Source organism: Diabrotica undecimpunctata, chromosome 8, assembly GCF_040954645.1.
Source record: "Diabrotica undecimpunctata isolate CICGRU chromosome 8, icDiaUnde3, whole genome shotgun sequence".
NCBI classification, from domain to species: Eukaryota; Metazoa; Arthropoda; class Insecta; order Coleoptera; family Chrysomelidae; genus Diabrotica; species Diabrotica undecimpunctata.
Genome location: NC_092810.1, coordinates 7,806,048 through 7,821,560, shown reverse-complemented (window position 1 = coordinate 7,821,560; position 15,513 = coordinate 7,806,048). Strand labels below are relative to the sequence as shown.

The 15,513-nt window shown below is 27.9% G+C and overlaps 1 protein-coding gene across 2 annotated transcripts in view; it reads left to right on the top strand.

Annotated features, from left to right (window-relative positions):
- Window positions 1-15,513, top strand: part of LOC140449234 (cullin-associated NEDD8-dissociated protein 1-like) — a 51,972-nt gene that overhangs the window by 34,780 nt on the left and 1,679 nt on the right. For both annotated transcript variants that reach the window (XM_072542422.1, XM_072542421.1), the window contains exons 12-14: window positions 12,280-12,468; window positions 13,814-14,057; window positions 15,275-15,424. In XM_072542422.1, the coding sequence (XP_072398523.1) occupies window positions 12,280-12,468; window positions 13,814-14,057; window positions 15,275-15,424 (583 nt within the window). The remainder of the gene's footprint in view (window positions 1-12,279; window positions 12,469-13,813; window positions 14,058-15,274; window positions 15,425-15,513) is intronic.

Genomic DNA, 15,513 nt, shown 5'->3' with positions numbered 1-15,513 from the left:
TGTATTTCTTCTTCAAGACACTATAATTAAAAGAATGTGTAAATATTTACAATATATCACAAATTGTCAGTGCAACTTACTAGTCGTCGAGATTATTTATATAAAGCTATGACACTCAACATTATAATAACACACACATAAAATATAACATAAAATATCTTTTATTGGTGTGTTTTAACTGATACATAGAGAACAGAACGAAAAAACAAAAATAGTATGATTAAAATGTAATTAAGTGTTCTTCATGATTTATTAATGGAAGTAGTATATTAAACCGGTCTTGATAGTATGCAACATGTTTTGCATGCAGGTGTATTATGGTGTGTATATATGTAAAAGTAAATCTTTATTTTATTTTTGATGTTTTGTCAGTAAATAACAATAAATATTACTCAGTTTATTTATGTCAGACTTTTTATTTATACAAGACGTATTGGATTTTATGAAACACATTTCCAAGAAAATACGTTTTGAATGGTTTTTTCCTTTTGTAAAAACGTGTATATCGGAGGATCATCTCGTAATTTTCACAGTAGAGTGATCTCGCATCGCAGCGACATAAAAACCAAAAAAATAAATGCATGTGCGCTGACAGAACATGCATTAACGTTAAAACATGAATCTAATTTCGAGGATTCCTGTATTTTGGCAATATATATATATATATATATATATATATATATATATATATATATATATATATATATATATATATATATATATATATATATATATATATATATATGGTTTATCGCGGTTCTCAAAGAATTAGTTTGTAAGCACTTTTTGAAATTATCTTTATTATATCTATTATGAAACACACATATATATATATTTAACATAGTCAATGTAAATTTAAAATAAACTATCTTTAAATTAAAATTCTTATGACACTAATTAAATTATATTAACAAAATTGTGTACCTTTCTGTTACTGAATGCCTAAATGAACTGTTCTCCACTATATAGATTTTAATCACCACTCAATGTCTTCGTTCTCAGCTTCGGTTATCCTTGTTTTTGGTGAAATTACTTTTTCCGATTATCAGCTTCTACCAATTTAAGATATATTTTTCTTCTCAATAGCATTTATATTTATTCTTCTTTTTAATACACCAATATCCAATCACTGTATAACTACTATAATTTGATTTCTACTAATCTTCAATCATAATATAATTTTTAATTTCTTCCAATCTCCAACCAATTATCTTCTAATATACTTTCCAATACTATCAAATTTTAATACTAAATCATTGATTATTGCATACTTTATACTTTCTTCCTAATTCTGACTGACTAATCTTGAACTTACTGAACAACTGACTGTGACTAACTGTGTCTGTCTTCTTACTAACTAACTGTCTGATTCCTTACTGACTGACTGGCCATTTTGAATCCAAATCACTGAGTATTTATACCTTTTCAATGTTCCAGAACCATCTGGCAAGAAATCATATTCGAATTGTTCTATTTCCTACATATATGAATGTTCTCGAAAAAGTATATGTTCGATTATGTCCATTTCACAGACATAACCATATTCGCGAAGGTTCTACCGTAAACAAAGGTTAAATTCTGTGTTCTAGAGAATTCTTTACTTTTCTATCGAGAATTTTATTGACATTTAGGCTTTTCAGATCAGAATATAAACTTATATGTAAATTAAACAACCTTAATTAATAAACTACACTACTTCAAATCCGTAACTATATGTAAACTAAACATTTTAAATTAACAAATAATCCCACTTTATATTCGTAACTATTATTTATCTGTCTGTCACTTATTCAGAGTATATTTGGTTGCCTATGCACATGGCTCACTTAAATATATCATAATTATTAAAAAAAAAAAACTTTTTACACTTATTATATGTGAATTTCTTAAGAATGCCCTCATATAAATATATTCTATAGTATATAACTTATTAAAATAACCAAATACTTTTTATATCTAATATTATCTAGTATATAACTTATAAATTATTTTTTTAAACACTATTTTTCTTCCTCCTATGTTTATATTATCTCAATATATTAAGAAATACTGGATATTATTGACTGTCGATATAAACAAACAACACAGTTTATTAGAGCTGCAGTCAGAAAGTTTGGCCGGGATGTTACAGAAACACTCTTTTGACTTTTGGTCTAGCTTTCGGAATTGTTGTATTTCTTCTTCAAGACACTATAATTAAAAGAATGTGTAAATATTTACAATATATCACAAATTGTCAGTGCAACTTACTAGTCGTCGAGATTATTTATATAAAGCTATGACACTCAACATTATAATAACACACACATAAAATATAACATAAAATATCTTTTATTGGTGTGTTTTAACTGATACATAGAGAACAGAACGAAAAAACAAAAATAGTATGATTAAAATGTAATTAAGTGTTCTTCATGATTTATTAATGGAAGTAGTATATTAAACCGGTCTTGATAGTATGCAACATGTTTTGCATGCAGGTGTATTATGGTGTGTATATATGTAAAAGTAAATCTTTATTTTATTTTTGATGTTTTGTCAGTAAATAACAATAAATATTACTCAGTTTATTTATGTCAGACTTTTTATTTATACAAGACGTATTGGATTTTATGAAACACATTTCCAAGAAAATACGTTTTGAATGGTTTTTTCCTTTTGTAAAAACGTGTATATCGGAGGATCATCTCGTAATTTTCACAGTAGAGTGATCTCGCATCGCAGCGACATAAAAACCAAAAAAATAAATGCATGTGCGCTGACAGAACATGCATTAACGTTAAAACATGAATCTAATTTCGAGGATTCCTGTATTTTGGCAATATATATATATATATATATATATATATATATATATATATATATATATATATATATATATATATATATATATATATATATATATATATATATATGGTTTATCGCGGTTCTCAAAGAATTAGTTTGTAAGCACTTTTTGAAATTATCTTTATTATATCTATTATGAAACACACATATATATATATTTAACATAGTCAATGTAAATTTAAAATAAACTATTTTTAAATTAAAATTCTTATGACACTAATTAAATTATATTAACAAAATTGTGTACCTTTCTGTTACTGAATGCCTAAATGAACTGTTCTCCACTATATAGATTTTAATCACCACTCAATGTCTTCGTTCTCAGCTTCGGTTATCCTTGTTTTGGTGAAATTACTTTTTCCGATTATCAGCTTCTACCAATTTAAGATATATTTTTCTTCTCAATAGCATTTATATTTATTCTTCTTTTTAATACACCAATATCCAATCACTGTATAACTACTATAATTTGATTTCTACTAATCTTCAATCATAATATAATTTTTAATTTCTTCCAATCTCCAACCAATTATCTTCTAATATACTTTCCAATACTATCAAATTTTAATACTAAATCATTGATTATTGCATACTTTATACTTTCTTCCTAATTCTGACTGACTAATCTTGAACTTACTGAACAACTGACTGTGACTAACTGTGTCTGTCTTCTTACTAACTAACTGTCTGATTCCTTACTGACTGACTGGCCATTTTGAATCCAAATCACTGAGTATTTATACCTTTTCAATGTTCCAGAACCATCTGGCAAGAAATCATATTCGAATTGTTCTATTTCCTACATATATGAATGTTCTCGAAAAAGTATATGTTCGATTATGTCCATTTCACAGACATAACCATATTCGCGAAGGTTCTACCGTAAACAAAGGTTAAATTCTGTGTTCTAGAGAATTCTTTACTTTTCTATCGAGAATTTTATTGACATTTAGGCTTTTCAGATCAGAATATAAACTTATATGTAAATTAAACAACCTTAATTAATAAACTACACTACTTCAAATCCGTAACTATATGTAAACTAAACATTTTAAATTAACAAATAATCCCACTTTATATTCGTAACTATTATTTATCTGTCTGTCACTTATTCAGAGTATATTTGGTTGCCTATGCACATGGCTCACTTAAATATATCATAATTATTAAAAAAAAAAAACTTTTTACACTTATTATATGTGAATTTCTTAAGAATGCCCTCATATAAATATATTCTATAGTATATAACTTATTAAAATAACCAAATACTTTTTATATCTAATATTATCTAGTATATAACTTATAAATTATTTTTTTAAACACTATTTTTCTTCCTCCTATGTTTATATTATCTCAATATATTAAGAAATACTGGATATTATTGACTGTCGATATAAACAAACAACACAGTTTATTAGAGCTGCAGTCAGAAAGTTTGGCCGGGATGTTACAGAAACACTCTTTTGACTTTTGGTCTAGCTTTCGGAATTGTTGTATTTCTTCTTCAAGACACTATAATTAAAAGAATGTGTAAATATTTACAATATATCACAAATTGTCAGTGCAACTTACTAGTCGTCGAGATTATTTATATAAAGCTATGACACTCAACATTATAATAACACACACATAAAATATAACATAAAATATCTTTTATTGGTGTGTTTTAACTGATACATAGAGAACAGAACGAAAAAACAAAAATAGTATGATTAAAATGTAATTAAGTGTTCTTCATGATTTATTAATGGAAGTAGTATATTAAACCGGTCTTGATAGTATGCAACATGTTTTGCATGCAGGTGTATTATGGTGTGTATATATGTAAAAGTAAATCTTTATTTTATTTTTGATGTTTTGTCAGTAAATAACAATAAATATTACTCAGTTTATTTATGTCAGACTTTTTATTTATACAAGACGTATTGGATTTTATGAAACACATTTCCAAGAAAATACGTTTTGAATGGTTTTTTCCTTTTGTAAAAACGTGTATATCGGAGGATCATCTCGTAATTTTCACAGTAGAGTGATCTCGCATCGCAGCGACATAAAAACCAAAAAAATAAATGCATGTGCGCTGACAGAACATGCATTAACGTTAAAACATGAATCTAATTTCGAGGATTCCTGTATTTTGGCATATATATATATATATATATATATATATATATATATATATATATATATATATATATATATATATATATATATATATATATATATATATATATATATATATATATATATAAGAAATACTGGATATTATTGACTGTCGATATAAACAAACAACACAGTTTATTAGGGCTGGAGTGAGTAGGTTTGGCCGGGATGTTATAGAAGCACTCTTTTGACTTTTGGTCGAGCTTTCGGAATTCTTTTATTCCTTCTTCAATTTCTAATTACAGTGTCTTGAAGAAGGAATAAAAGAATTCCGAAAGCTCGACCAAAAGTCAAAAGAGTGTTTCTATAACATCCCGGCCAAACCTACTGACTGCAGCCCTAATAAACTGTGTTGTTTGTATATATATATATATATTGTTAACTTTGGATAAACACGAATCTACTAATACAGACAATTCATCATCAACAATATAAGTTTCATTATATACGAGATATACAATACCTCTCCTACTTCTTCTAAAATAAGTCTTTTTACCTTTTCTATTTCAAGAAGTTCAGCATCTATCAGGTATTCTATTACCTTTACATTGTTATCATTAAGATCTAACGTTCTATGGTTTTAAGTTGGCAGGAACGAATTCACAACCAATTCTTTTGTTTCTGATAAGAATGTTTATAACCTAAATTTTATATTATGACATGTTCTGTAATTATTTAAACATAATTTTATTTAAGTGTTCATGTATATGTGTTTTAAAGTGTTTTAAATATGTATTTGTTAAAGAACGTTTTTTAAAAAACAATTTTGGATAGTTTTCGCCATCATTTGTAGGGGTCAAATGAGTTGCTCATTTCATTTAATAAACATCACGACAACTAACCTCAATTAGTGTAAGATGCAAAATAATTCTTTTTCTGTATTTTGTACTAATTTTGTTTATTGTAGCACCCTGATGATGCAAATAAAGATTTGCGAAAGCTTGGTTTACTAAAAAGAGTACTTCTTTGTCCTATCTTCCGCTGCACACCCATATATTTGAGTTTTGTATTCTACTTGATCAGCGTTGATGACAAGCGTTTATCGCTTTTTCACTATATATATATATATATATATATATATATATATATATATATATATATATATATATATATATATATATATATATATATATATATATATATATATATATATATATATATATATATATATATATATATATATATATATATATATATATATATATATATATATATATATATATATATATATATATATATATATATATATATATATATATATATATATATATATATATATATATATATATATATATATATATATATATATATATATATATATATATATATATATATATATATATATATATATATATATATATATATATATATATATATATATATATATATATATATATATATATATATATATATATATATATATATATATATATATATATATATATATATATATATATATATATATATATATATATATATATATATATATATATTTGTTTTTAGTACAATCCTGAGCCTTCGATAGTAAAACTTAAGCACAAACCTGAACCCCGTTTACGATCCTGAACCTGTATATTGGTTCAGGATTGGTTTCCTTTTATAACTGACATATGATTTAAAATTTACAAATTAAATCATTTTTTTAAATTAGTGGTGCCATCAGCGGACAAAACTGCCTAACTTTCAATTCAATATGTCATTTGGAATCTAAGAGAAACCTGTTTGTATTGTGGTTCAGGATTGCATTTTTTAGTTCAGCCATTTGCCACTTTGGCTCTGGAAACAATTTCTTGAATATACATGATTTTTATATACATTATCACAATTAGTACCTTCCTGATCCATACTATGTGGCAACATTGCTTTGTCGTTATTTTGTTTAGAGAATTGGGGAATTCTATTTTTAGCCAAGGCCAGAGAGATTTCTTTTCAATAGCTGGTATAAGATATTATTATTTAGTTGCAAGTTGCAACAGTCGTTTGTTTTGGTTCAGGAAGGTGTGTTTAAAAATGAATAATAATTATAAAGTACCTTGTAACTTGATGGTTGATATATATTTAGGGAAAGGTTAATTATACAAAAGGTATTAAACTAAATTGTCATTTTGAGCACTTTGGCTTAAAAATCTAGCTGAATTGTCCTTATTTATATAAGTTAATATTAACAGAGGTACAGGGTATCCAAGTAAAATAGTTATTCTTGATTTTAATTTATATTTACAAAAAGACTGTGTCAGAGTTTATTAAAAATTATTATAGGCGATTTTCTTATCGAAAGAAGCTGATTTGCAATTTGGGATTAACATGTTATCCGGTTTTTAGGATTTGTTCTAAATAATGTTTAGCAAAAGTTTAACGTTTTAACAAAAAACGTAATTAATAGAGGGGAGTTCCGTGATACATCATTTTAGACGGCTTATGAAATGTTTTCAGTAGTCTGAGATATCTCAAAATATTGAGTTCCTGTTTAAATTCATTTTATATAGGGCATCCCAAGTAAGAGAAATCACGTCATCTTCTTTTTGCTAACTGTTATGCAAGATGTTTTAGAAGTACTTCGATAAACCTCTAGAGGAATTATATTAAAAGGAAAAGTATCTCTAACTAATGGACCTTGATGTCTTCCTGTTTATATTTTTAAATTAGTATTTTATGACTGTCAGTATCTCAGACGAATTTGACTAAATTAGCACTATTACATGTTAATTAGGTTAACTAGTTTAAAACCTTTGTCTCTATTAGTTAACAATAGCGCAAAGGGGAACTGTTTATGAGAACTTTTCATCTATCAATCATACCCCTGAAATTTTTCAAAATAGTTTTGAAACATCCTGTGCAAAATGAACCAAAAAAGCAAAAAATGAGAAAGGGTTTAAAGATTAAATGTATAATTTTTAGACAAAAACGTAGAAAAAAATACACTTTGATTATTGCTCGAAAAATTCGAAGAGCAGCTTGTATCCAGTTTCTCAGATACACGTAACAAAAGATTCAAAAGTTTAAAGTTCAAAAGAGAAAAATGGAAAGGGGAAAGACGAAAAAGAGCAACGTATGGGTAACGTTTAAATAATATTTTACATACTTAATAATAATGGGTCTGAAATGCTTTTTTCTAATCTATTAAGCTCAAAGAATAAAATATATTCTTTTAAATAAATTTCCTGTATTTACAGAGAAATTCTAATCTTTTTGTATCAAAAAGTGACACTTCTTCGACATTCAAAATATTAATCATGTGCCAAATTACCAATATTAAAATATCTCGAAAAGAGTTAATATTTGGAAGATCAAAGAAATATAACTATTTTATGAATGGGTGTCAAAATAGGTTAGTTGTAAATTATTGAGTGACAAAAAATTTTAAGCTGATTTCTTCTATTCAATATGATGAAAGTGGGGATATCTCGAGAACATACAAATCTAATAACATAGGGACCCAGATCAAGCAATAAATATGGATTTTTTATCCGACGAGTATGATTTCTATGCGGAAAATAATAATGCTGTGTTTCTACAGAAAAAAAATTAATAACTTGTCTAACACATCCAAAAGCAAATTTATAGAGGATGACGACGATTCCATAAATATCCTAATTATATGCCATCAGAAGACGGCCGAGCTAAAAAAATGGGTAGCTATGTTTTTGTTTAATTGTTCTTAAATTTGGTTAAACTTTGACTCTTTCTTGCAGTTCTCAGATTTAAAAATGCCACAAAAAAGAGCCATCCACAAATCTGTGACAGCAAACAGTGTGATAACGATTCGTTAATACTTGAAGAAGTGATTGATGGGAATGATGTTTCCTCAATTTTATTTAAAGAACAGATTGAAAGAGAGAAACGCGAGAAGGACGAATCCCTAATAATACGGAAACTCTTAAATTTTGATAATAAACAAAAAAGTGAACATCAAATTGAGAAGGAGACTGAAAAAGGGCAAAACACAAGCAGCAGTACTGTAGCTCAAAGGATATCATCTCTTGCTCTAGAAGTGAAAGTAAGAACTTAATTAAATAACCATATAAGCAGTATATGGTATTCAAAACAATTTGATACTTTACATTCCCCTAAACTCCAATAATTCTTAAATTAACAATCTGTGAGAAAGCATATAACGTACGGAAAGAGACAGAATTGATTTTAATTTATTAGACATGAATACTGTGGTAAGGTTGTTTTGTCGTTTACGTCTCGTCAGACGGGTTTTTTTGTGGCCAATAAAACAAACCAAACTCAGCTACATGTATAAAAAAAGCCTATCTGACTAGTTGTAAAGGACGAGACAACTGAGTCACAAGATGTCGTGTCTTAAGTTAAAATCAATTATGTTTCTTTTTTTTTAATGTTACTTTACTTAAATCTTTTCTTTTTCTTTTAACGTGTTTGATTCATTCTACTTCTTTTTTCAGCCACTTGTTAAAAAAACGTTGAGAAAAAATTACAAAGATCGAAGGGATTTTTGCTTCTATTGCGAAAAGGATGTTTCCCATTTTGCTAGACATATTTCTAAATGGCACTTAGAAGAAATTGACGTAGTTAACATATTATGTCATAAGGTTTATTTAAAAGGGAGATAATTGGCTTTATGAAACTTGAAACTACGATGAGAAAAATAATAGAAGACAAACGTCCCAAAGCGACGGACAAACTACTTTGCTTCTACACCATTTTCTTAAACGTAATGATTTATTAAAATCAAAAATTTTCTTCAGAATGCGTGCAGACGACATAAATCTTATTGCTAAAAAAGATCTCTCAATTTGCCAGTACGCATATTCGTACATAAAAGGCCGTCAGAGTAAAGGCAAAATTGATTTGGTAAGACAAAATATGCTAAGACTCGCAAAACTGTTAGACTTTACAAGACTACAGAATTCTGATATTAAGAAACTTATAGATATTCTTCGCCCAAAGCATTTTCAACTAATAATTTCTGGAGTTAATAAAATAGCAAAATATAACCCAGAAACAGATAATTATGAGTCACCAACGTTGGCCATAAATTTTGGGACACTTATGAGAAAATGTTGCGACTTAGCATATATTATTCTTGTTCAGATTGAAAACACAAGCGATGAGAGAAAAGAACTTAAAATATTAAAAACTCTTTTAGAATCCCAATGGTGTAATGAAGTTTAAGTTTCTGCTCAAATATGTACCAATTTAAATCAAAATTAATGGAACAAGGAAGAACTTTTGCTGCTTACTAACGACCTCAAGAAACGACATCTGCAGAAGAATTATTTCACAAATTGAAATCAGGTGAATACGCCAAAAAATGTCAGTTGAAGAGACCTGCGAGTATAACAGCAACAAAACTTCGAAAGCATTTGGCCACCATTATTCAACTTCTTCAATTTTTCAATAATGATATGAAGCAATTAAGCAAATTCATTACAAATGACACATTACAAATGCACTGCAATTATTATCGTTTGTCAAAGTATATCAAACGGCTAAAATTTCTAAACTTTTACTTTTAATGATGGAAGGCAGAGCTGAAAAATACAAAGGTAAAACATTAGACGAAACTAACATTAACTTCTCCTTCTCTCCTTCTCCATTAAGCTCCTCTCTCTGATGCGGAAGAGGCAGAAATGGAAAATATCTTGGATACTCTAATCTAAACGTCGATTGTGAGATTCCATCTACTTCAGCTAACTTAGATAATAATAAAGAACCTCAAAAAAATGGGCAATTTAAAAAAGAAAATACTTATTGATAGAAGACGACCATGGACAAAACAACAAAAAAGAATTATCGCAGAATACTTTTCCGACGTTAAAAAAAGAAAGCTTTCCATTAGGGTAAAAGTGCAACACCTTATTAAAGAATATCCCGAGGTAATTAAAGAAAGAAAATGGACATGCATCAAAGCTGTAGTTTATAATATGTATACAGGAAAACTTAAACATTAAACACCCATTTTCTAATATTTTTTAGTTGGTTTTTAATTTTTTTTTCACTGTTTAGAAAGACTTTCTTGTTTTAGTTTTGATATGATCTGTATCACATTATTCTTATGTTTGTAGGCAAATTTAATTCCTATTACCTAAGCTATAATAAATAGTAGAGTAAAGTTAATGTACCAATGTACCTACTTTTGATAATAAATGAATGCAATACTTTCCTGATTTATTCTTTTTTTTTAATATAAATCGCCGTTAACATAAGCTCATATTTTTGACATTTATGAACTGGAACGTATGGTTTATTTATGGTAGTAATATGACGCCTTCGCTGTCACAATAACCGGTAGACAGAACGTATTGTTTACATATTTTAATATTTAGGATATGTACAATTAAGGGAAAGTAAAAATATACTGCTTCTGACTCTCAAGTATACACATACGAAAATTTCCCTAAGAAATCCCATTTTACTTAAAGCTGGCAACATCTCTTAGGCTCAGGTTTGTGTATATACACGTATGTTTAGGTTCAGAATTGACTGAAATAACAAGGGGATCAGGATTATGTCATTAATAAGTAAAATCCCCATTTATATATATTTTAAAATATTAAAAATTTCTTTTGTATATATACATTTTTGAAATCCTTGCTAGAATTAATGAAGATAAGCGTGCCATAGGCAGCTCTAAATACTCTAGATATAGGAGGTTCAGGATTGTATGGTTTTTCAGATGGTTCAGGTATGGTATAAAGATGTATATATATATATATATATATATATATATATATATATATATATATATATATATATATATATATATATATATATATATATATATATATATATATATATATATATATATATATATATATATATATATATATATATATATATATATATATATATATATATATATATATATATATATATATATATATATATATATATATATATATATATATATATATATATATATATATATATATATATATATATATATATATATATATATATATATATATATATATATATATATATATATATATATATATATATATATATATATATATATATATATATATATATATATATATATATATATATATATATATATATATATATATATATATATATATATATATATATATATATATATATATATATATATATATATATATATATATGTACGTATTTTTATGTCAACTAGTACTTTATTTTTTGAATCTGAATTTAATTGAATCAAATTCGCTACATTCAAGAAACATGTCCAATCCTAGGTTTATTCTTTTATGACTTTTACTGTCGATTTTTTTACAATTTTTCTCATTTTGTTAATTTTTTTTTTTTTAATTTCAGCCATCACCAATCGATCAATTATTGATACAATGTATTGGAAAATTCTTGAATACTTTAAAGGATCCCGATATAAACGTAAGAAGAGTAGCTCTGGTAGCATTTAATACAGCTTCACACAATAAACCTTCCCTTATTAGAAATTTACTGGATTCCCTATTACCACAAATTTACGAGCAAACTATAATTAAGGTATTTGTTATTTTAGAATATAATTAAATTTCATAACTAATCTAATTGTATATCTATGGTATTAATGGTGGTGTCAACTGAAGTTTAGATTAGTACAATCATCGTTCTCAAAGGTTCTGTACAGAAGATCATCTTTTAGTACCAGACAATTTCATTGGTTCCAGGGTTCCAGTAGGACTTGACTTCTGGACTACATGCTCGCTATCCAATACTCTTTTTATGCATGGATCATGTGATTGGGCGTCTTGTAGTTGTTCAGGCTGGTCAATAATGACGGTGGTTCGTCTCACGAGGCAAAGTCGTTCCTCTACGAGTGCATCAGTGCATATAAGTGCGAAAGTGCATCAACATTTAAGTGAACTCTTCCAGCCTTGTATTCGATCTCGAAATCATATTCTTGCAATCGCTCTAACCATCTGACCCTCTGGATTAGGGAATTATGGGAGCCTTTTTATTTCTCGAAGAAGGAATTTTCTGCCATACAAGTATTTATGGAAATGTTCGCAAGCCTTTACTATGCCTAGCAATTTTCTCCTGGTAACGCAATAGTTTCTTTCTGGTTTCGACAAGACTTTGCTAAAGTAAGCGATGACTTTTTCCTGTTCATTCTGGATTTGGGAGAGAACAGCTCCTATTTACCATCTTTACACCAAAATCATGATGATGGTACAAAAACTATTTTTTAAACAGAAATTTTTCTATTTGTCTATACAAATCTATAAACGATTATGCAATTTCAAAAATATAAACAGTAAATCTTTGATTTATCATTTTAATTGTAAGTATCTGCATCTGAATAAATGTTTGTTTACAATTAATATTGGCTATGAGCACGTGTGCTTGGTGGTATAGTAATTTCCACCCACTTCTAGTCTGTCAAAATATAACTAACTTCCCAAAAAAATAATGACTAACTTCACTAGACAGTTGGGACTGGGATTAGCGAACCGACTATAATTATTATATTTACCACTGGCGCCACCTGTCCGCATATCTACAAAAGAACCGAAAAGTGACACTAAAATCTGGATGTTAGGGAGACAATTCATTCATCTTCATATTAATGAAATACATAAACCGATACAAATGCACCGCCTTATAATGGTCAGTGTATTTTTATTAAGTTTATGTTATAAGAAATGAACCGGGTATACGTAAGCGAAACAAAAATCGACGGACTGAGATGCATATGCGTTGTTATAAGTTACTAAATGGTTTTCGTTTTCTAGTTTTGTGTCTAGGAGTCTAAGAATCTAAGGGGTCTCTATGTAATTTGCAATATCTAATCCAAAACTTAACTTACTGTATCTGTTTCTACAACTGTAAAAGTTTTTTTTTATTTCAGGAAGAGTTAATTCGAGAGGTTCAGATGGGACCGTTTAAGCACACTGTCGATGACGGATTAGATATCAGAAAAGCAGCTTATGAATGCATGTACACTTTGTTAGACACATTCCTTGAAAAATTGGATATAGTTGAATTTATTAATCATTTAGAAAGAGCATTGAATGATCATTACGATATCAAAATGTTAACTCACCATATAATAATTAGATTGTCACAGATATGTCCAGAAGCTGTATTGCAATGTAAGTATTTTATTGTTTTCTATTTAATGGTCTTGAAACATCAGACGATAGATGCACGAGTCAGTCAGTTATAATTTCGACTTCAACTGTTCGCATTTCTTAATAGTTATAGCTCAGTCATTACATTTAAAGCATATTGCAATAGATTTTAAATTGGGACTTCTTCCAAATCAAAGTTTAGATGAAAAATAATTTTTAACACGTTAAGTGCCACGTGTTATAATTCGCGTGACACACCCAATTTTGTTGTTCGGACCGCGTGGCACATGATATGTTATGCCTAAATGCAGTCTGGTATTTTGGGGATCGTGGCTTACACGGTGTGCCGCACTGGTGTATTATTTGTATGGAAGTTGAAAATATGTGGTGATTTTGGTCCGAAAAAATATTACACCAAAAAAAAAATTACAAATATTTGTCAAAAAAATATAAAATAAGGTTACTTGAAAAATGTTTGAATGCCTAAAGACTAAAACAAAAGCAATCGGAAAACATACTTCTAAACATAAGTAGTAACTCTTACATTTACAAAAATCGGCAAGGGAATCTAAAATTGCATTCCACATGCCGTTCATCCTGGTCAAAATTCGTAGTGAATTCAGTTTCTGGTACTCCAAACGAAGTAAGTAATAAAACATAATGACGGTATTAGATTTTTGTTTTGATACAGGGCAGCGACAGCCGCTTATACGTATTTCGACCTCTTTAGGTCTCCTCAGAACGGTATAGCCACTGTTCTGGAAGAGAACTGCCAGTTATCATATCGACGACTTGTTCTGTTTTTTGTTTCTCTTTCGCTTCTCTTATCTTTCCTCTCACGGTGTTCTTCTCTGATCCATAAGTTCAAGTATTTTATCGGTCATCCACGATTTCCGTTTCTCTGTATCTTTCTTCAGGTATTGTTCTTTTATTTCTCTCAAATTTTCTTGTATGATGGAAAGACTTTCGTCTATAGTTCCTGCATTTCTGCATTTTAGCTCTTTTGTATTGAGGTTTTCACTCACCTTCAGTCGAACATTGGGATCTTTCAGTTTTCTAACATCATACTTCTTCATCGACTTAATTGTAACCTTCTGTCTTCATTTCTGTCTATTAAGTGGAAACATACAGTTAGTATCTCTTTCTAATTTTGTAATACTCTTTTTTTATCAGTTTTATATGAGTAAATTTTTACTATCAATTTCATAACTGTAACATGTATCTGGATTTTGTTTTAGCAATTAATAAGTTACTAGGACCTCTAAAATCTTCACTAGAAGTGAAAGTGAAAGCAAATTCGGTTAAACAAGAATATGAAAAACAGGAAGAACTGAAGAAGTCAGCTGAGCAGGTCATAGCTGTACTTCAAAGTATACCGCCGGCAGTAGGTAAACACAACTTCACATTTTTATTAATCTGTTAATTATGCAACCTACTATACAGTCTCACAAAACTTATTCATAAAACAAAACAAAGT